This window comes from Pelophylax lessonae, assembly GCF_965119305.1.
Source record: "Pelophylax lessonae genome assembly, chromosome: 7".
Classification (NCBI taxonomy): Eukaryota; Metazoa; Chordata; class Amphibia; order Anura; family Ranidae; genus Pelophylax; species Pelophylax lessonae.
In genome coordinates, this window is record NC_138774.1 from 216,041,463 (window position 1) to 216,064,034 (window position 22,572).

The 22,572-nt window shown below is 48.1% G+C and overlaps 1 protein-coding gene across 1 annotated transcript in view; it reads left to right on the plus strand.

Moving 5' to 3' along the window:
• MAN1B1 (mannosidase alpha class 1B member 1) overlaps positions 1–22,572 on the plus strand; it is a 74,434-nt gene that overhangs the window by 18,617 nt on the left and 33,245 nt on the right. Inside the window, exons 2-3 of the mRNA XM_082262529.1 lie at positions 1,204–1,312; positions 11,938–12,071. Coding sequence (XP_082118655.1) covers positions 1,204–1,312; positions 11,938–12,071 — 243 coding nt within the window. The remainder of the gene's footprint in view (positions 1–1,203; positions 1,313–11,937; positions 12,072–22,572) is intronic.

The window sequence follows — 22,572 nt, forward strand, 5'->3', positions numbered from 1 at the left end:
CATCCCCGCTGCCTAGTGGGTGCCCCCAGGAGCACTCCCACGAACCAATGTACCCATACAAAACAACAAAATATACAAGTAGGCACTTTGTACCCACTTTTAATGTACACAGAGGAAGAGGTGGAGCCTAAGGAGGAAGTAGTGTGGTTTACAGATGACAGGGCAGGTCCAAAACAGGAAGGGGTGTGGCCTTGACAGGAAGGGGTGGGTCGTAGGTAAATTGGGGTGTGCACGAGTTTAGTCCGGCCTAGGGCAGCACAAAACCTTAATACACCACTGACACTAACCACGGTGTATCATGGCGGCTGAGCCCTGACACCGTGGTCAGCGTACGTGTCTCTGTCATCTGCAGCTCTCCTCTGTCTTACTCTGTCCTCCTCCTTCCTGCCTGTCCGCTCACTAGCGCCGCTCTGCTCCCCTCCCAGCTGCTACAAAACGATATGATCTTAACATCATCGCCTCTGTTAGATTACAAACTGTATCCTAGTGCCTGTGCTTTATTAAAAAAAAAAGCCGGTTTTCCATCGGTTTTCACAACGTCGCTCGGCCGTCACGTGACTCCTGGCTTTCTCCTCTTTACCTCCCTGGCTGAGGTTTTTGGCCCTGTCCCCTGGAGATATCAGACGGGGAGAGAAGAGAGCCAGGAGTAACGTGATCGCCTATAGGAGCTGTGAAAACAGAAATCGGCTTTTTTTTTTTTAATAAAGAGGGGATGATGTAAAGATCATAGTGGCTTAACAACCACTTTAAGTTTCTCAGGTTTGTGACCGGTTCACTTTAGGCTGCCCAGACACATGAAGAGCAGGGCAACCATATATTATTAGCAAGTTTCTGCTTGCTGAGGCTTTTGGGGGGTATTATTCAGGTTAGAAAATCCCCCCCCCCCCCCAATGATACATATGTGATAGAAGATAAGGAAATGACAGGTCTCTTTAAGCTTTTTATGAAAATTCTATCTAGTTGGCCTTTAGTTAAAGAACTTTTAAACTTGTGCCATGTTACTTTTTCAAAGAACTGAAAATTGTTGCATAAAATCACATCTTTGGTTGTATGTTTATAGCTGACAGTTTGTCTAAATCAGTGATTTGTTGTGCTGCCTAAGCAGGAAGAGCTGGGGATGTCGGAGCCGACATGTGATGACTGTGTGCCTTTTTCTGGTGAGCATTTTAATAATCTGTGTTTGTTTCCTGTTTTATCTTGTAGAAATGGAAACAGCTTTCCAGGCTGCAGCGCAGTGTCATCCTCTTCCTGTGCACCTTGTTGGCGGTTTGTGGCGTCGTCTCTTTCTCTAACCTGGGAGAGCACTGGAAAAGTAATGGATTTTTACATTTCATAGTTCATTGTTAGAAATCCCTTCTGGGCAAGGTGTGCTTATTGCCACTGTATGAAACATGGCTGTAGAACTATCCGTATCACATGTATTCTGCTCATTATATACCTGCAGGAACCCTGAGCATTTTCCCGTTAACCACTTTACCACCGGAGGATTTTGCTGTCTTACGTCCAGGCCACTTTTTGCGATTCGGCACTGTGCGACTTTAACTGACAATTGCGCGGTCGTGCGGCGCCGTACCCAAACGAAATTTACATCCATTTTTTGCCACAAACAGAGCTTTCTTTTGGTGGTATTTGATCACCTGTGCGATTTTTACTTTTTGCGCTATAAACAAAAAAAGAGCGTAAATTTTGAAAAAATAACAATATTTTTCACATTTTTTTTATATGCAATTCCTCCCCAGAAAAAAAGGAAAAATCTAAATTTTTAAAAATTTTTGGCCAATTTGTTTTCTGCTACCTATGTTTGGTAAAAAAAAAAATCGCAATAAGCGTATTTTGATTGGTTTGCGCAAAAGTTATTGCGTTTACTAACTAAGGGAAAGATTTCTGTCATTTTTGGTGATTTTTAATTTTTTTTTGCAGGGCTGCGACATTGCGGCGGACAGATCGGACCCTTGACAGACATTTTTGAGACTTTTGGGGGTACCAGTGACATTACTACAGTAATCAGTGCTATACATATGCACTGTTACTGTAAAAATGACACTGGCAGGGAAGGGGTTAATTTTATTGGAGAGGGAGGGGTTAATGTATGCCTGGTGCTTACTAACGTGTGTGGGGGGAGGTGACTGAGTGACACAAGGACAGATCGCAGGTTCAGCTATGCTGAACCCTGCCTGTCACTTAGGAGATCCGCCCGCTTGTGTTTACACAAGCGGGCGGATCTCAACATTCGATTCCCCGACGATCGGGGAAGAGCAGCGGCGATCGCCGCTGCTCCTCCCCTGGCCCGACTCCCGCTGTGACTGAATACAGCGGGAGCGAGCCTCCGGCGGCACGCGCGCCGCCAAGAAGGGGGAGTGTCTGCCGACGTAAGTCTACGTCATCAGACATACAAGAGCCACTTTGCCGCAGTAGAGCTCTAGTGAGCAGACGGCAAGTGGTTAAAAAAAAAAACGCACCCACATTGATTAAGGAGAAGTATGGCTTTGTTTGTTTTTGTGTTTTTTTTTTTTTTTTTTTTTTTTGAGAATTATGCTTACCTAGGTGGATGCTGCATCTGTCCCCTGACGCCTCTACATTGAGAACCGAGCGATCAAACCCTGCTGATCGCTCGGTTCTGACAGATCCTTGAGCAGAGAGCTGCTCAGTCAGCAGCTCTCTGCTCTGCCTCCTCCTCGCTCATTGGAACGCTGAGCTGTGGAGGGACAGGGAGTGGCCGGCTCAGGCTCTTAGTGGCTTGCTGAGAGGCTGAGCCGAGTGTCAGTCCAGGCACCTGACAGATCCCGACTTCCATTGTCATAAAGACGCGGTGCCTGGACTGACATCTGTGATGTCAGCAGACTTCAGCCTGCCGTCTGCTGAAAATGGGTTACAGGAGTGCAGAACAAACTTTACTCCTGTGATTCATAGGAGATGTACAGCCAAATGAGCTTTGGCTGTACATCTAGTTTTGGAAAAAATTGTGCATTTAATATTTTTTTGCATTTGAGCTTGTAAAGCATTGCATTCATTGGCAGTGGATCAAAGGTGCAATGCTTTTGCAGTATTTCTCAAGCCCAGGTCCATTCTGAGGTATTGACCTTCGGTTACAGGGCTGGAGGATTTTTCACTGGACTGTAAGTGTGGTGACGTCACCGCACTTGTGCTCCATTGGGATTAGCCACTTTACCTCCGGAAAATTTACTACCCCCCTTCATGACTAGGTCATTTTTTGCGTTATGGCACCGCATTACTTGAACTGACCATTTTTGTTGTCATGCAACGCAATTTGTGGACAAATTAAAATTTGTCATTTTCTCCCACAAATAGAACTTTCTTTTGGTGGTATTTGATCACCTCTGAGTTGCAAAAAAGAGAATTTTGAAAAACAATATCTTTTACTTTCTGCTATAAAACATATCCAATAAAAAGCAAATTTCTTCATAAATTTAGGTCAATATGTATTCTGTTACATGTTTTTTGGTTAAAAAAAAAAAAAAAAAAATCCCAACAAGTGTATATTGATTGGTTTATGTGAATTCTATAAAATGTCTACAAACTATGGTGTATATAATATTATTTAAAAAAAAAAAAAAATTCTTTATACTAGTAATAATGGCGACTTACAACGGGACTGTGACATTGCAGTGGCAATCTGACACTATTGACTTTTTTTTGGGGGGACCAGTGACACTAATAAAAAGATCAGTGCTAAAATAAAATTCACTGTACTATATGACACTGGCTGGGATGGGGTCAAACATCTAGAGTGATCAAAGAGTTAACTGTGTGCCTAACCAGTGTTTTTGTGTACTGTATGTGCTGCTTTTACTAGGGGAAGATATGAATCTTATTTCCTGCTTTGCAGGAACACAAAATATATCGTTTCTCCCCTGTCAGAATGGCAATCTGTGTTGTTTACATAGACAGATCTCCATTCTGTGTGTTTTGCCCACAATTGGCGGGTGCAGACGGACATTCAGTGCCTGGCACTCGCAGATTGGCTTCTGCTGGGATTAATCACAGCTGAAGTGCCCCGCGTATGCCCCCTGTAGGTGGAAGTGCAGAATCGCGTATTTATACTTGATCCTGCATAGGAGGACCCCCTGTAGCAGTAAATATCCAGAAATGGTTAAAAGATAAGTTCACCTTTTAACAAAAAAAAATAATAAATGCCTTTTTTTTTTTTTTTTTTGCAAGTAAAGAAAATGTGAATTTTTTTTTAAGAAGCCTGCAGAGCATTGCACTCGCGATCAGCAGATTATGGGTGCAATGTTAGGTTCCTGCAGAATCTCTGCATAGCTGTCTGCTCCTATCAGCAGGCAGCTACCTGAGACCCGGAAGATCAAGGGACTATGAAAGTTCTCACCAGTGCCCTCACAGCTCATTGAAAGCTTCAAGCTGCAATGGCTGATGGTACTTGTAGGCATTCATTCACAGGAAACTGAATAAATGAATGCCCGCCTGTGTGGGCTGAGCCTTGCACGGCCCCGCTGTTTTCAAATAGTGACAGCGGGTGTGGGAAGAATCCCCCTGCTCGCTGTCACAGGGAGGGTGGCAGTGGGGGAGAGGCTGCAAATGCTGGAACATGTTATGTGTTCCACCCTAAAAACAGATTGAACATGTTACAAAGGTGAACTTATCCTTTTAATGAGTTCCTCTGTTGCATTGGAAGATTGGTCTTATTGGGTGGGTAGTATTTTCATTCACAGATCCTGTGAATAATTGATGCGACTGTGTGGGCGCAGGGCGCTCCAGGGAAAGAACCTCTGGATTCAGTAGAGGGGTGGTGGGGATTGTGACTATGTTTCATGTTACACCCTAAATAAGGTTAAAAATGTGAACTTGTCTTTAAGGTTGTTACAGTATGTACTTACTACTGCGGAACCTGTACTTAAGCTGGGTACACACTGACTGTTTTTTTTTTTTTCCCATTCAGCTAGTTGGTTGAATGAAACAAATTGACAGATCCCCATACCAAAACAAGCAGTGCAAATGGGGCGCTCTTCCCTGTTGTTCTTTTGAATTGACAGTGGGGAGAGTCTCTTCCACCCTGCCAAAATTCACAAGTAGGTGCTTGCAGCCATTGACTGCAAGTTCTGATCGAATGCTGGTGTTCTGGTGTGTTGTTAGACCAGCTTCAGTCAAACAGACCGCAGTACACATGTACGAAAAGTCATCCCGTTCCTTCTAAACCGTGTTGTGGCCAGAGATGTATAGTAACTAAGTAGAACTACTTCACTACTGTACTTAAGTACCGAAAGGCGGTATCTGTACTTTCCTAGAGTAGAATTTTTTTCTCCTACTTCCACTTTTACTTCACTACATTTTTTCAATGATTTCAATACTTCTACTCCGATATTTTTTTTTTGTGCTGCATAGTTACTTGTTACAATTATAAAAATTACCACTGCCAGAACAGTTGATGGCAGGTTTCATGAAGCTCAAAACATGTGTATTATCAGCGCATACGAAAATAAATGCTACTGTATGTATAAATAAAAGCTGCATTTGAAATAATAAAAAACAATATGATGTTCAAACTTTTGACTTCTTTCTTTAATAACTACAAAACACAGTACTTGTACTTTTACTTTCAGTACTTGAGTAGCAATTTTTTTTTTCAAAACTACTGGTACTTTTACTTTCAGTACTTGAGTAGCAAAATGAAAAAAAAAAAAAACTACTTGCAATACTTAAGTACAAAAAATGTTGAATACTTTAGTACTTCTACTCAAGTCACTTTTTGATCGAGCACTTCCACTTCTACTCAAGTATGGGTTTCGAGTACTTTATACAACTCTGGACTTGTGGCCAGTGTGTATTGGGCATTAGGACAGATATTTAAAGTTCTCTTTAAAGCAAAGCTGTTGGCAGATATGATACCTATGAATATTAGAGTTATTTCTTTAAAAAAAAAAAAAAGCTTTAAAATACCTTTAAATCAATAATTCCTCTAATAATTTCTGAAAAGGGTGGGCTTGTTGGCTGGCCTTCTACATCTACTTAGGGCCCCACAATAGTCTGCACTATGTTTCATGCACATGTAGGTCTACGCATAATGCCAAGGTCGGGACTCTCCCTTCCCCTATCCCCCCCCCCCTTCTCCTCTCTTTACACTATAATCGCTCTTTCCTAATCTGTGTTTGATTTACCGGCGATATCCTTTTAATGCTGGTACTCTGCGTTGAGATTCACTGTGATACTTTGAATATAGCACTTTGGAGTTGTACCTTTTAACCACTGGTAATGTTCATGCTATTCGGTCCTCTATGTATTGCCAGTCTTAAAATGGACTGCATTCTTTTTTTTTTTTTTTTTTTTATCTAAAAATTTCTCAAATGTTTAATAACCCCTTCACGCCTAAGGGTAAAACAAATGTTAATGGCTAAGCACAATTGTACAACTTTTGACGTGTTCGTAAAACTGTACATATCATCACAACTACTTTGTGCATCCAGGTAGATTATACCTTGGTTTTTTCAGGACAAAGTAGGCTTTCATTTGGTGGTAAAATGGTAAGGGATATCTCCTGTTGCTTTTTTTTTTTTTTTATTATGAAAGGTAAACTGGCCTAAAATAGGGAAATAATATTTAAAAAAAAAAAAAAATAGCTGTATATTTCTTGCAATAAATTACCACCAAAGAACAGCCCGAAATAAATTCTCCTGCTCCTGATGGTTGCAGAGATACCTCATATGTGTATGATGTTGTTTGTACCCATAGTACAGCCCAGAAGCAATAGTGAGAATTCTGCACTTTTTTTTTTTTTTTTTTTTTATCCTGCCTAAAACACACTGATACTAATAAAAAAAAAAAAAAAATGTAATTCTACCCAAAAATGCTGACTTTGACCTTGACCCTAATACTAACCCTGGCAAACCTTGATCTTCTTCCTTTTTTTTTTCTCTTATTTGTTTTCTCTGTGTTTTTTATTTACAATGTATCTTTCTCTTTATTCAGAAGTAAACGCAGGGGCGGGCTCACAGTGACTGATTACTGTGATAGCCAATCGGAGGCTATCACATTGATCAGGTGACCCCGATCCGAAAGTCCCTGGTCCTGATCGTTCATATGAGACCCGGGGTGAGTCCAGTCTCTGTGCTGGGAGCATGCTGTGTGCATCAGCGGGAAGGAGTTAAACATAACAAAATAGTTTTAAGCCGCACGTGCCGGTTCACACTAACGCGGCACAACTTCGGTTGCGACCTGTGAAGTCGCGTGCACCGTGACTTGGGCGCGACTTGCACGGACTTCATAAAATGAATGTCTATGCAAGTCACTCCGATGTTGCCCCGAAGTAGTACAGGACCCTTTTTCTAAGTCGGAGCGACTTGTGTCGCTCCTATTAGAACGGTTCCCGTAGCACTGCATGGACCGCAACTTGTCAGGCTGACCAATCGTCTGACAAGTCGCGGTAGTGTTAATGGGGTCTTAGAAATGTATTAGGATCCTTCATACACTAATACTGGGTAGGGCCTTCCTTTGCTTTCAAAGAACCTCATTTCTTTGTGGCATGAATTCCAAATATATTCCTTGGAGGCTCTGGTCACAAAATTGTATGACACACTTTCTGCAGATTTGAGCTACCCTTCTGCTGTCGTAGCCCATCTGCTTTAAAGTGTTGTGCATTTGGAGATGCTTTTCCGCTCACAGCAGTTATACAGAGTGGTTATCGTAGTACTCATGGTATTTCTGTAAGCTCCAAATAGGTCATTCCCTTCTGCCTCATCCAGCCATTTCCTTCTGCAGAACTTTGTTTTTCGCACCATTCTTGATAAATTCTGGAGACTGTTTTGCATGATAGGAGATCAAGTAGTTGCAGAAATACTAAAAGCCTGTCAGCCCATCTGACACCCACAGTCCTAATCGCTAAGATCAGTTTTCCCCATTCTACAGGTCCCTCTCAAAAAATTAGCATATTGTGATAAAGTTCATTTTTTTCTGTAATGTACTGATAAACATTAGACTTTCATATATTTTAGATTCATTACACACAATTGAAGTAGTGCAAGCCTTTTATTGTTTTAATATTGATGATTTTGGCATACAGCTCATGAAAACCCAAAATTCCTATCTCAAAAAATTAGCATATCATGAAAAGGTTCTCTAAACGAGCTATTAACCTAATCATCTGAATCAACTAATTAACTCTAAACACCTGCAAAAGATTCCTGAGGCTTTTAAAAACTCCCAGCCTGGTTTATTACTCAAAACCGCAATCATGGGTAAGACTGCCGACCTGACTGCTGTCCAGAAGGCCATCATTGACACCTTCAAGCAAGAGGGTAAGACACAGAAAGAAATTTCTGAACGAATAGGCTGTTCCCAGAGTGCTGTGTCAAGGCACCTCAGTGGGAAGTCTGTGGGAAGGAAAAAGTGTGGCAGAAAACGCTGCACAACGAGAAGAGGTGACCGGACCCTGAGGAAGACTGGGGAAAGGGAAATGCCAAAATGCCTGAAGTCCAGTGTCAAGTACCCACAGTCAGCTGCTGGTGTTGGTCCACTGTGTTTTATCAAAGGCAGGGTCAATGCAGCTAGCTATCAGGAGATTTTGGAGCACCTCATGCTTCCATCTGCTGAAAAGCTTTATGGAGATGAAGATTTCATTTTTCAGCACGACCTGGCACCTGCTCACAATGCCAAAACCACTGGTAAATGGTTTACTGACCATGGTGGTATTGTGCTCAATTGGCCTGCCAACTCTCCTGACCTGAACCCCATAGAGAATCTGTGGGATGTTGTGAAGAGAAAGTTGAGAGACGCAAGACCCAACACTCTGGATGAGCTCAAGGCCGCTATCGAAGCATCCTGGGCCTCCATAACACCTCAGCAGTGCCATAGGCTGATTGCCTCCATGCCACGCCGCATTGAAGCAGTCATTTCTGCAAAAGGATTCCCGACCAAGTATTGAGTGCATAACTGAACATAATTATTTGAAGGTTGACTTTTTTTGTATTAAAAACACTTTTCTTTTATTGGTCGGATGAAATATGCTCATTTTTTTGAGATCGGAATTTTGGGTTTTCATGAGCTGTATGCCAAAATCATCAAATATTAAAACAATAAAAGGCTTGCACTACTTCAGTTGTGTGTAATGAATCTAAAATATATGAAAGTCTAATATTTATCAGTACATTATAGAAAATAATGAACTTTATCACAATATGCTAATCTTTTGAGAGGGACCTGTATAATCTGATCTGAACCTCCCGACTGATTTCTGCATATTATGCTGCTTTCACATGATTGACTGAGTGGATAATTGTATGAATAAGCAGGTGTACAGGTGTTCTAATAAATTGCTTATATAATTCCCTGTAGAGCATGGCTCATGCTGTATTTAATTCAGTGTAGGACACCTGTAATTACAAGCTTCCAACTTTTATTTTCTACGTGAGCGGCCCCACAAGTGATAATTACAAGTCAGACAATTAGGGCTGTAGGATGCCAGATAAGGGCTATGAATGGAACCTTTGGCGCCAGATACTAAAATCTCATCAATCTGACACCATGTGAACACATCCTTGCACAAGGCAAGCTGGCTAATCAAGCTTTTTTGCAGTCATTTAGATTAAACATATTTGCAAACCACCATTCCTGACATCTCTGCCTGTATGGTTTCTTGACTTATTGCTATCATTAACCCATTTACTAAGGCTAGGTTTACATCTGTGCAGGGGGTGCTGCTGTGCGGCCCACACAGAGAAATGTGGGACCCGCGTGCGGGTGCCAGTAATCCTAATTGCACGCCACCTGCAATAGATTTTACACCCGTACTGCAAACCTCGGTTTCCGTGCTAGATCCAACTTTAAAAATAGTGCAGGGACTTCTTTACTGCGTGTCACGGGTCACAGCAGCCCATTCAAATGAATGGGCTCTTGTGCCCGTGTGAACCTAGCCCAAAGCTGGAGTACTCATAATCTGGTGCAGCTGTGTATGCTGGCCAACCAGCTTCTAATTTCAGCTTGTTCGAATAATTGACAGCAAAACCTGGAAGCTGATTGGTTTCTATGCAGAGCTGCGACAGATTTTGCATGCCCCAGTTTTAGTAAATCTGCCCCACACAGAATCTAACTTGGAGGATGAACAGGAGCTGCAAACAAATGGCATTTTCAGGAAGAAGATCAGAAGAATCAGCCCAGCTGTTGCTGTCTATACAAGCTTTCTTGTAGGATCCTAGAGAATGGTCCTAGAGAATGGTACTTTGATTTTTGAGCCACAACATAAATAGTTAACCACTTGCCGACCGCCGCCCGACTATATACAGCTGCGGTCAGCCCCTCCCAGGCAAAGTGACGTACCGGTACGTCACTAGCCTGGGAGCGAATAGAGCGAGAGCGCGCGCCGCCGGAGGCGCGCTCCCGCCCCCGCACGTACCCGAAGAAGCCGGCGCGTTTGACCGGCGGGCCCGATGTCCGCCGGTCACTCGCGATTGTCGGGTAGAGAGGGAGAAAGGCAGGCGGCTCATGTAAACAAAGCCGCCTGTCACTCTCCCCTGTGTAAAAGCACAGATCACTCGGTCCTGCTATGTAGGACCGTTGATCTGTGCTGTTACACAAACAGCCACATCCAATGACAGTAAGAAAAACGCCCCTAGGGACACACTTAACCCCTCCCTCTCCAATAAAGTTAACCCCTTCCCTCCCAGTGCCGCAAAAAAAAAATCGAAGATCTTAAAAAAAAAAAAAAAAAAAACAATAATGACAAAAATCTTTCCCTTAGTTAGTAAACGCAATAACTTTTACGCAAACCAATCAAAATACGCTTTTTGCTGTTTTTTTTTTTTACCAAACATATGTAGCAGAAAACAAATTGGCCTAAAATGTTAAAAAATGTTGATTTTTTTTTTACATTTTTTTTTTTTTTGGTGGAATTTCATATAAAAAAATGTGAAAAATATTGTTGTTTTTGTTTATAGCGCATGATCAAAAAATCGCACAGGTGATCAAATACCGCCAAAAGAAAGCTCTGTTTGTGGGAAAAAAAAAGGACGTCAAATTAATTTGGGTACAGCGTCGCACGACCGCGCAATTGTCCGTTTAATGTCACGCAGTGCCGAACCGCAAAATACCCCCTGGTCAGGAAGGGGGTAAAATCTTCCGGGGCTTAAGTGGTTAACGGGAAAAAAAACCATGGTCTGTTGAGTCTGCCTCTTTTTATTTTAAAGACTAAATATCCCATCCATGACAGAATCTGGGTATTCTTTTCTCCCCACAGCTACTGTCATTTCTGAAATTGGAGCAGCCTCACCAGCACAGCTGTGCCATGTATTCAGAGATCTGTGAATGTACTACAAGTCCCTTCTGTTGGTGTCAGAGGGACTTTAGGGTAGTTTTTAATGAAACACAAGTGTGGTGACTACTGCACTTGTAATCCATTGACATTTCTCCCAGCTCTCTCTCTCTCTGAAAATCCGAAACTCTGTATGGGCAGAGAGCTGGAGGAAGGGTCTTCGGGAGCTCGGCATTGGACCCTCAATCTGTTTAATAAAGAATATTTATTTTATAAGCTCTGGATATACTGTATTTTCTGGCGTATAAGACTATTTTTGAACCTCAAAAAAATCCCACAAAAATGGGAGGTCGTCTTATACGCCGAGTATAATATCTCCAAGGTAACCTAAGTATAAGTATTACCGGTAGATCATGTAATAGGGGGGTCGTCTTATACGCCCAGTCGTCTTATACGCCGGAAAATACAGTATATCCGTCTGCAAAAAGCATGACATGTTGACCTGACAGTTGCACCGTCTCTTGGAAACGCACAGCAGAAGTAACCTACATCTATATATTTTGAAATTGGCCTGTAAGCTTTGGAAAATGTCTGCCCCACCGTAGTTTGTTTATGACCACTATTAAATGTTGCTAAGCCACCAAACAAGAACATGGCTTGGGTAAATAACAGGTTACATAAACTGTATTCTACCTCTTTGTTTGCAATTCTTGCTTATTTAGGTTTTACCAGCCAGTTGGATGGGACTTATGAAGGCCAAGATTTGCCCGGATTGCATCATGTGCTTCCTGCAGGATTACCGGCTCCCAAAGAAGCTGAGGAACCAGATCTCAAGCTACCAAAGCCCCCTCTGCAGGTGCAGTGACATTTTTGGTCAGGGGGATTTTGTTTCAAGAGTATGCATTTGCTATATATTGTAAGTGCAGCCTTTTCGTAGACTTGTCTCTATTTAAAGACCAATTGATTCCACATAAATAGATCTTCAGTTAAACTTGATACTCACAACCACTATTTTCTACATTCCTGTTTTAGCAGAGTTGTGCGGGGGTCCAATTATGACTTTGCAGAGCAAGAGGCACCAGGGTTAGAACCGGTGCTCTCAGTAATTACCACTCGGTAACCAACCTGTCAGACATGCCCCCTCTCTTCCACTTCAATACAAGCTTGTGTGAGTATACTTGTGATGAGGGGTGTGGCTGTTACTCAGCTCTGACAGCACAGAACACTGGTGAGAGAACAAGCATTTTCACTCAGATAAAAAAAAAAAAGTAAAAAAACAAACATTTCTCTTACGTCCTCCGACAGTCGCCGCCTCTTCATATTCGTCACATATGGGGTATTAGACTTTGCTCCGAAGGAGTAGCTAGGCAACAGAATATGTTAACAATAAAGCTTTAACATATCCCACCCTCAAGGGGTGGTCCCCTCAGTCAATACCCTCCTACTTCCTGCAACCATATCTCAGTTTTAATGTCTAGCTTGTCAGGAGTGGCTGGCTCTCTCTGTGCTGGGACTTTTTGTCCCAGACTCTTTCTTCTTTTTAATATTTTGTTTGAGTTTTCTCTCTACCTTTACTTAGCTGTTATTTTTGTCAGCATTAGTTAGTTCTTCGGACGAAGAGGATCATGCGGACTGGGTCTCGGGCTGATCCCCCTGATCGCAGGTCGTGGGTCAGTGGCTTCCCAGTCTGCCATCGAGCGTTCAGCCAGGTAACGCTCCTGGCACAGTGAACGACCCATCCCTGTTCGGTGCAGGGATGATTGGTGAGGTGGCTACCTCACCGGACGCTGTGCGGTTTCTTAACCTCCATTGTGTGCGTCTTGAAGTGCGACTCTCCCTGCCTCATGTGCAGCGGCTTGTTCGCCTGTGCGGGTTCCCCACGCCATGTGAGGTAAGTGTATTTATGTGGGGACCTGTCTGTCTGGGGGGGTGTCAGTCTGGGACTGTGTAACCTGCCTTTAATCACACTGCTTGTCTCCCTATCTCTCGGCTGCATGCTGTGGGCTGCAAGGGGGGGGGGGGGGAGCTGTATGACACTGAGTGTGTCAGGCTGGGCAGTGTGAGAAGCTGTGTGCTGTGGGGCATGTTTTTTCTTGGCATGTTTGGGCATATACAGCGATCGCTGGGGCGATCTAACATGTATCCATATATTGGGATGTAATGTGTGTGTTTTTATGCACTGTGGAGCGGCGTTTTCGGCGCCAAACGACGCCATTTTTCCGGCGCCCGCTCTGGCCGCATGGTTTACATGCACGGCGACCATTTTCTTGTAGCCTCCATAGGCTTACATAGAGCGCCCTGGCAGCATCACTTCCTCTTTCCAGGAACACCGATCGAGGCAGCAGCAGCAGCGGGGTCTCCTCAGGTTTTATCCTTCTGTTCTTGTCATCCATTGCCTGTACTCAGTTTGTATATTCCCTGTGGGGGTCTCATTGTGCCTGAGCGTGGTGCGGTGGGCTGCGCTTGCCGCGCTTGCTAAAAGGGGGCAGTTAACCCTTGGTTGTCTGGCATTACAGGGGCAATGGATTCTCAGGAGGGCAAGTTTCCTACAGTATTGGTGGAAAGCCAGGGGACCGCTGTTTCCCCCCCAGGGGGGGATTTAGCCACTATTGTGGCTGGCCTTGCTGCCCAGGTGCAAATGCTGGTGGCTGCTCAATCTACTAAACGGCCCAGAGTTGCTCTGTCCTCTGATTCTGAGGGTGAAGGTGATGGGGCTGTTCTGGCAGGGACCCCCTTATCGGGGTCCCGCTCCTCTCTTGATCTGGTGGGGTCTGAGGTAGAGGCTGAGGTTGAGGGGGTTGATAATTCTCCCCCTGGCTCGCCTGAAGAGCTTGCAATCATGGATGAGTTGATTGCTTCCATTAAGCAGACGCTACGTTTGCAGGACGAAGTGTGTCCCCCCGCTGCCTTGGCGGCTTATGGGACGCAGAGAAAACGCAGGACGCCGCAGGTTTTTCCCTGCAATGCTGATTTTCAGCGCGCTGTTAAGGATCAATGGCGCGATCTGCGCAAGCCTTTTGCGGTACCGAGTAAATTCAAGCTGCGTTATCCTTTCTCGCCTGCCACTGATGAACGGTGGTGTGTGCCTCCGCCAGTGGATCATGCTATTGCGGTTTTGAACAAAGCCACTGCGATTCCTGCAGAGGGTTCCCCTGTTTTCCGTGATGCCACGGATAGGAGACTGGAGTCTCTTGCCCGTCATACTTATTCTGTTACGGGTTCTATGCTTAAGGCTCTGTTTGCTTCTCTCATGGCGGCCCAGGCGATCGCAAGTTGGACGCAGATGCTTAGGCGCGTCCTAGTGGCCGATTCGGCCTCACCGGCGACCCTGGATATGGTGGATCAAATCCACCAGGGTGTCATGTATCTGTGTGATGCGGACCTGGACCTGATTCCGTTGGCTGCACGTGTGCACAGCGTGGCGGTGTTGTCTCGCCGCCTGGTTTGGTTGAAATGTTGGTCGGTGGACCAATCTTCACGTAAGACCTTAGCCAATCTGCCTTATGATGGGTCTCGCCTTTTTGGGGAGTCCCTGGATGTGTTGATTAAGGGGATCACCGGGGGTAAGAGCACTCTCTTGCCCCATTTCCCCAAGGCTAAGGGGGCTTCTGGGAAGAAGCATGCAAATTTTCGGCCCCCTCAGGGGTCCTTTCGTGCCTTTCGGCCGCACTACAAGGGCAAACCGTTCAAAGGCCAAGGCTCTCAGAAGAAGCCCTGGTCTGGGAAACAGAAGTCCGGTCAATCCGGACCTGCGGCCCATAACAGTTCGGCCTGAAGGGGCGCCCTCACCCAGTTTTGGGGTGGGGGGACGCTTGCTCGGTTTTCTTCAGCCCTGGTTGGCCTGTGTGCGGGACAGATGGGTTCTGGAAATCGTTCGATCTGGTTACAAGATCGAGTTTCTCTCTCGGCCGGAGAGCAGATTTTTTCCCTCAAATCTCCAACTGTCTCCAGAGCGCCTGCGGGATCTGCACCTGGCGGTGCGGGACCTGAGGGCTCAGGGAGTGGTGGTTCCGGTGCCTCATCGGGACAGATTTCGGGGGTTTTATTCCAATCTGTTCACCGTGCCCAGGAAGGAGGGCAAGGTTCGTCCGATTCTGGGCTTGAAAGCTCTGAACCGCTCTGTGCGGGTTCGCAAGTTCCGCATGGAATCCCTGCGCTCGGTGGTGGCTGCCCTGGTTCCGGGGGAATTCATGGCCTCCATCGATTTGAAGGATGCGTACCTTCACATCCCCATATTCGAGGGTCATCAGAGATACCTTCGATTTGCCATTGCGGAGGATCACTACCAGTTCGTGGCGTTGCCCTTTGGTCTCGCCTCGGCTCCGCGGGTCTTCACCAAGGTGCTTGCACCGGTTCTGGCATTATTGAGGGCCCAGGGCATTTCTGTCCTGGGGTATCTGGACGACATTCTGGTTCGGTCTGCGACCAGACAGGGTCTGGTGGAGGACCTGTCTGTCACAATGCAATCTCTGCAGGAGTTTGGTTGGACGATGAATGTTCCAAAGTCGACACTGAGTCCGTCGGTTCGTCTCCCCTATCTGGGAATGATACTGGGCTCGGTGCAGGCGAAGGTCTTCCTGCCGGAAGACAAACTCGGGACTCTTCAGGAGGAAGTCAGGTCCCTCAGGGACGTTCCACACTCGTCTCTGCGGGCGTGTATGAGATGTCTGGGATTGATGGTCTCGGCCTTCGAGGCGATTCCTTTCGCGCAGTTTCACACGCGGGGTCTCCAAGCGGAGACCCTGTCCAGGTGGGACGGGCGACCTCAATCTCTGGATCTTCAGATCTCGTTGAGTCATCGCACCAGGGAAAACCTTCTGTGGTGGCTCCAGTCCCCGTTGGTGTCCGGGGGCAAGTCGTTTCGTCCGATCTCGTGGACGGTAATCACCATGGATGCCAGCCTGTCGGGCTGGGGTGGTGTTCTGGGCGTTCTGTCCGCCCAGGGAACTTGGTCGGAGGGGGAGTCTTCCCTCCCGATCAACATTCTGGAATTGCGTGCGATAAGGCTCTGTCTTCATCGCTGGACGGACCGGCTGCAGGGCTGCCCGGTTCGGGTGCAGACGGACAATGCCACGGCGGTGGCCTACATCAACCACCAAGGGGGCACCAGGAGTGCCCGAGCGGCTCGAGAAGTGGCCGACATTCTGTCTTGGGTCGAGACTCATGCCCCGGCGATAACGGCGGTTCACATTCCGGGAGTGGAGAACTGGCAGGCGGACTATCTATCTGAGTCGCCAGACCCTGGATCAGGGGGAATGGTCTCTCCACCCGGCTGTCTTCCAGATGTTGTGCGCGAAGTGGGGTCTTCCAGATGTGGACCTGTTCGCGTCTCGCCTCAACTACAAGGTGAAGAGGTTCGTGGCAAGGACGCGCGACCCTTGGGCAGACGCGTCGGAACGCGTTAGTGGCCCCGTGGCATCAGTACAGGCTGATGTACGCGTTTCCACCGATTCAGTTGCTGTCCAGGTTCCTTCGCAGGTTACACTCGGAACGCAGCACGGTGATTCTTGTGGCACCGGACTGGCCTCGCCGGTCCTGGTACGCAGACCTCGTGAATCTGGCGGTCGACTCCCCTTGGCGTCTGCCTCTTCGAGACGATCTACTGTCTCAAGGACCAATTTACCATCCTGCTTTACAGTCGCTGGCTTTGACGGCCTGGCTGTTGAGACCGAGGTCCTGAAGGAGAAGGGTCTCTCTCCAGAGGTCGTTCATACTTTGATCAACGCGAGGAAGTCTTCCTCGGGGAAGGTTTATTACCGTACTTGGAAGGCCTATTTTGCCTGGTGTGAGTCCAGGGGGTTTTCACCCCGCACGTACTCGGTTTCCCGTGTGCTGTCTTTCCTTCAGACGGGTGTCGATCAGCGTTTGGCGCTGGCTACGATAAAGGGTCAGGTGTCTGCGCTGGCCGTTCTGTTTCAACGTCCCGTGGCTTCCAACTCCTTGGTTGGCACTTTTATTCAGGGTGTGCGGCATCTGGTTCCTCCTAGGAGGGATCCTTTGCCCCCTTGGGACTTGAATCTCGTTCTATTTGTGTTACAACGTGCTCCTTTTGAACAGATCAGGGAGATCTCGTTGTCTATGTTGTCCAAAAAGGTCGCCTTTTTGGTGGCGATCACTTCGGCTCGCAGAGTGTCGGAACTGGCGGCTTTGTCCTGCAAGTCTCCGTACCTGGTTGTTCATTTGGATAAGGTGGTCTTGCGACCTAATCCTTCTTTTCTGCCGAAACGAGTTTCGGAATTCCATCTTAACGAGGATATTGTTTAGCCTTCGTTGTGCACGAAGCCGAAACATCCAAAGGAGGTGAGATTGCACTCTCTGGATGTTGTTCGGGCGATAAGGGTTTACCTTAAATCGACTGAGTCTTTTCGTAAGACGGACTCCTTGTTTGTTCTTCCAGAGGGTTCTCGGAAGGGCATGGCGGCTTCGGCCTCTACCATCGCCAAATGGATCAGGCAGACCATTGAACAGGCCTATGCCTTGCAGGGGAAGGTTCCCCCTGTGCCTGTGAAGGCGCACTCTACTAGATCTCTGAGTACGTCTTGGGCCTGCCGTCATGGGGCTTCTGTAGCCCAGGTGTGTAAGGCGGCGACTTGGTCGACCGTGCACACTTTCACAAAATTCTACAAAGTAGATGTTCAGGCATCGGCGGATGCTTCCTTTGGCCGCAAGGTTCTTAGTGCGGCTGTTCCATAGGGTCCCTTGTTGGGGACTCCTGGCTGTTGGGATAGTTTTTTGTATCCCCTGGTTTTTTGTCTTTTCCTGGGTTGTTGCTCCTGTTGAGCACTTATTTTTGCTGTTGCCCAGCTGGTTTCCTTCCTTTGGTAAGGTTCCGTTCTTTGATGTGGAGACTGCGTTGCCTTTCGGCGCGGATGCGTTTCCCACCCCTCATGTTTGCACTGCTTTGGGACGTCCCCATATGTGACGAATATGAAGAGGCGGCGACTGTCGGAGGACGTAAGAGAAAACGGAATTTTTGTAAAATCTTACCTGTAAAATTCCTTTCTCTGAGTCCTCCGACAGTCGCCGCCCCCGCCCCTCTTTTGGGGTTTGAATGTATACTCTACTGCTATTCCACTAAAACTGAGATATGGTTGCAGGAAGTAGGAGGGTATTGACTGAGGGGACCACCCTTTGAGGGTGGGATATGTTAAAGCTTTATTGTTAACATATTCTGTTGCCTAGCTACTCCTTCGGAGCAAAGTCTAATACCCCATATGTGACGAATATGAAGAGGCGGCGACTGTCGGAGGACTCAGAGAAAGGAATTTTACAGGTAAGATTTTACAAAAATTCCGTTTTCTCTTACGTCCTCCGACAGTCGCCGCCCACTCACACAGTCTTCAGCAATGGGTATTGACCTTTGCTCCGCAGGAGTAGCTAGGCACAAGATTTGTTAGTAACAAAGGTTTTTAGCATAGACACACCCCTAGGGGCTGTCCCACTAGTCAATACCTCCCTGCACCAGCATTCCCAACTTTCCTGTGCTGGGGCTTCAGTCTCAGCCTTCTACCCTTTTTTGCTTTGATTTCAAGTGTTTTTTCTTTACTTTACTAGCTGTTATTTTGTCAGCTCTTAGTTAGGGATCTTCGGATGAAGATACATCATGCGGAGCTGGGTATCGGACTGGCCGCCCTGGATCCCCAGGGCTGGGGGTCAGATGGATCTCCAGCCTGCCATCGAGCGTTCAGCTACGGTTCGCCCTGGCGCCATGAACGACCCATCCCTGCTCGCTGCAGGGATGCTGCCATGTGAGGTGGCTACCTCACTGGACGCCTTCTGCAGTCATGTGCTGCGGTCTCCTGCGTCCCGGCTGCGGCACTCCCTGTCATATAGGACAGCGGTTTGTCGTTTTTGAGACGGTTCCCCACGCCATCCGGTACGGTAAGCACCTTCTGTGTGGGAACCATCTGTCTGGGGTGTCAGTCTGTGGCTGTGTGTTCCCCCCCATGTCTGTTATGTGCGGGCTCCCTACTGCGATCCCTGCGGGGGTTGAATGCCTTTATTTGTGCTGCTGGGGGGCCCCTCTCGCTCCGCTGTATCCCTTTTGGGTGATGTGAGTACAGACATGTGTGGCGGCGACCGCTAGGGCTGCGCGGTCCGCCATTTTTTTGTATGTACTGTGGGCTATTGCGGCCTGTTCCTGGGCCTTATGCAGAGTGCGGTGCGGTGTGCTTTTGGCGCCAGTCGACGCCATTTTGGCGGTGACATGCGCGATCGATCTGAGCACATGTCGGCGGCCATTTTCTTGTAGCCTCCATTCACTCCTGCCGAGCAGCCATTTTCCCTGAGGGTTATATAGTTCAGCCTCTCTTGCATCACTTCCTCTTTCTCTGGACAGCGATCGGTGGCAGCAGTCTGCAGTGCTCTCTCCAGGTTTTTCTCTGTGCTATCCTTCCTAACTCAGTGTTTTCTGTCCCTGTGGGGGTCGGTGCATACAGTTAGTGTACGGTGGGCTGCGCTCGCCGTGGTGTTTAAAGGGCCAGTGCCTTTTCTATCCCATACCTGTTATTTGGCATGGATTCCCAGGATAGCAAGTTCCCCCCGGCCCTGGTGGGGGACCAGGGGACTGCTGCACCCCCCGAGGGGTCTGATCTGGCCACGGTAGTGGCATCTTTGGTGTCACAGATGCAGGTGCTGATGGCTGAACATTCTGCAAAGAGGGCCAGGTTATCCATTTCCTCTGATTCAGAGGGCGATGTGGCTGGCGTGCCCTTTTCAGGGTCTCGCTCATCTCTAGACCTTATGGGGTCTGAGGGGGAGGTGGAAGGGGTTGATACTTCTCCCCCTGGCTTGCCTGAAGAGCTTGCACTCATGGATGAGCTGATTGCTTCCATAAAAGATAAGCTGCACCTGGAGGATGAGCCCACTCCTCCAGCTAGGGTGTCCTCCTTTGGGACACATAGAACCCGCAAATCAGCGCAGGTTTTCCCCTGCCCTGCGGAATTTCATCACACTGTTAATGAGCAATGGCGCACTTTGAAGAAGCCCTTTACAGTGCCCAGTAGGTTTAAACTGCTTTATCCATTTGCGCCTTCCACCGACGAGTGCTGGTGTGTAGCGCCCCAAGTGGATCACGCTGTAGCCGTTTTGAACAAGGCTACCCTGGTTCCCACTGAGGATACCCCCGGTTTTCCGGGATCCTACGGACATGAGGTTGGAGTCTCTTGCCCGTCACGCATATATGGTGGCAGGCTCTATGCTCAAGCCTATTTTTGCTTTGGTTATGGCAGCCCAGGCGGTTGCTGATATGACGAAGGTGCTCAGACGCACCCTGGTGGCTGATTCAGCTCCGCCGACTACGCTGGCTATGGTGGACCAGATCCATCAGGGGGTCATGTACTTGTGCGATGCGGCCTTGAATGAGGCCCCTTTGGCTGCACGCCTGTCTAGTGTTGGGCTGAAAAGTTGGTCGGCCGACCAATCATCCCGCAAGACGGTAGCGGATTTTCCCTACGCTGGTTTTCGCCTTTTCGGCGAGGCTTTGGATACTCTAGTAAAAGGAGTTACTGGGGGCAAGAGTACTCTCTTGCCCCAGAATCCCAAGAACAAGTCCTTTCGTGGCAAGCGTAACCCCTCCTTTAGGCCCTCTCAGGGGTCCTTTCGTGCCTTTAGGTCGCAGTCCAAGGGCAAGCCCTTCAAGGGCCAAGGCACCCAGAAGAAGCTGTGGGCGGGTAAGTCCGGCCAAGTCGGTTCTGCGACCCACTCCGCATCCGCCTGAAGGGACGCCCTCACCCGTTTCTGGGGTGGGGGGACGTTTGCGCGGTTTCCTCCAACCTTGGCTGTTCCGCATCCAGGACAGATGGGTTCAGGAAATCGTTCGATCGGGTTACAAGATCGAATTCCTTTCTCGGCCGGCGGGCAGATTTTTTCCCTCAAATCTTCAACTGCCTCCGGAGCGTTTTGCGGGATCTGCACCTAGCGGTGCGGGACCTGCGGACCCAGGGGGTGGTGGTTCTGATGCCTCATCGGGACAGATTTCGGGGGTTTTACTCCAATCTGTTCACTGTGCCCAGAAAGGAGGGCAAGGTGCGTCCGATCCTGGACTTAAAAGCTCTGAACCGCTTTGTGCGTGTTCGGAAATTCTGCATGGAATCCCTGCGCTCAGTGGTGGCTGCCCTGAGTCCGGGGGAATTCATGGCCTCCATCGATTTGAAGGATGCGTACCTACACATCCCCATTTTCGAGGGCCACCAGAGGTACCTTCGATTCGCCATTGCGGAGGAACACTACCAGTTTGTGGCGTTTCCTTTCGGTCTCGCTTCGGCTCCGCGGGTTTTTACCAAGGTTCTGGCGCCTGTTCTGGCCCTGATGCGAGCCCAGGGCATTGCAGTCTTGGGATATCTGGACGATCTCCTGTTAAGGTCGAATGCCAGCCAGAGCCTGTTGAACGGCCTGTCCACTACAGTGCAGACACTTCAGGAGTTCGGTTGGACCATAAACGTTCCCAAGTCGACTCTGTGCCCTTCGGTTCGCCTTCCCTATCTGGGGATGGTTCTGGACTCTGTTCAGGCGAAGGTCTTCCTGCCGGAGGACAAGCTCCGGACGCTTCAGGACGCAGTCAGGTCCCTCAGGGACCACCGATCCTCGTCACTCAGGACATGCATGAGGTGTGTCTGGGGTTAATGGTCTCGGCCTTCGAGGCGATCCCCTTTGCTCAGTTTCACACGCGGGGTCTCCAAGCGGAGATTCTTGCCAAGTGGGACGGGTGACCTCAGTCTCTGGATCTGCGGATCTCACTGAGCCGCCGCACCAGAAGGAGTCTTCTGTGGTGGCTCCAGTCCCCGGCGGTGTCGGGGGGCAAGTCTTTTCGTCCGTTATTCTGGACGGTGGTCACCACGGATGCCAGCCTGTCAGGCTGGGGTGGTGTCCTGGGCAACCTGTCCGCCCAGGGAACTTGGTCGAAGGAGGAATCCTCCCTTCCGATCAACATTCTGGAATTGAGAGCGATAAAGCTTTGCCTTCTCCAGTGGTCGGGTCGGCTTCAGGGCCGTCCGGTTCGGGTTCAGATGGACAATGCCACCGCTGTGGCTTACATCAACCACCAAGGGGGCACCAGGAGTGCCCGAGCGGCTCGGGAAGTGACCGACATTCTGTCTTGGGCCGAGACTCACGTCCCGGCGATATCGGCAGTACACATACCGGGGGTGGAAAACTGGCAGGCAGATTATCTGAGCCGCCAGACCCTGGATCAGGGGGAATGGTCCTTACACCCGGATGTTTTCCAGATGTTGTGCACGAGGTGGGGTCCACCAGATGTGGACCTGTTCGCGTCTTGTCTAAACAACAAGGTGGAAAGATTCGTGGCAAGGACGCGCGATCCTCGGGAGGACGCCTCGGACGCATTGGTGGCGCCCTGG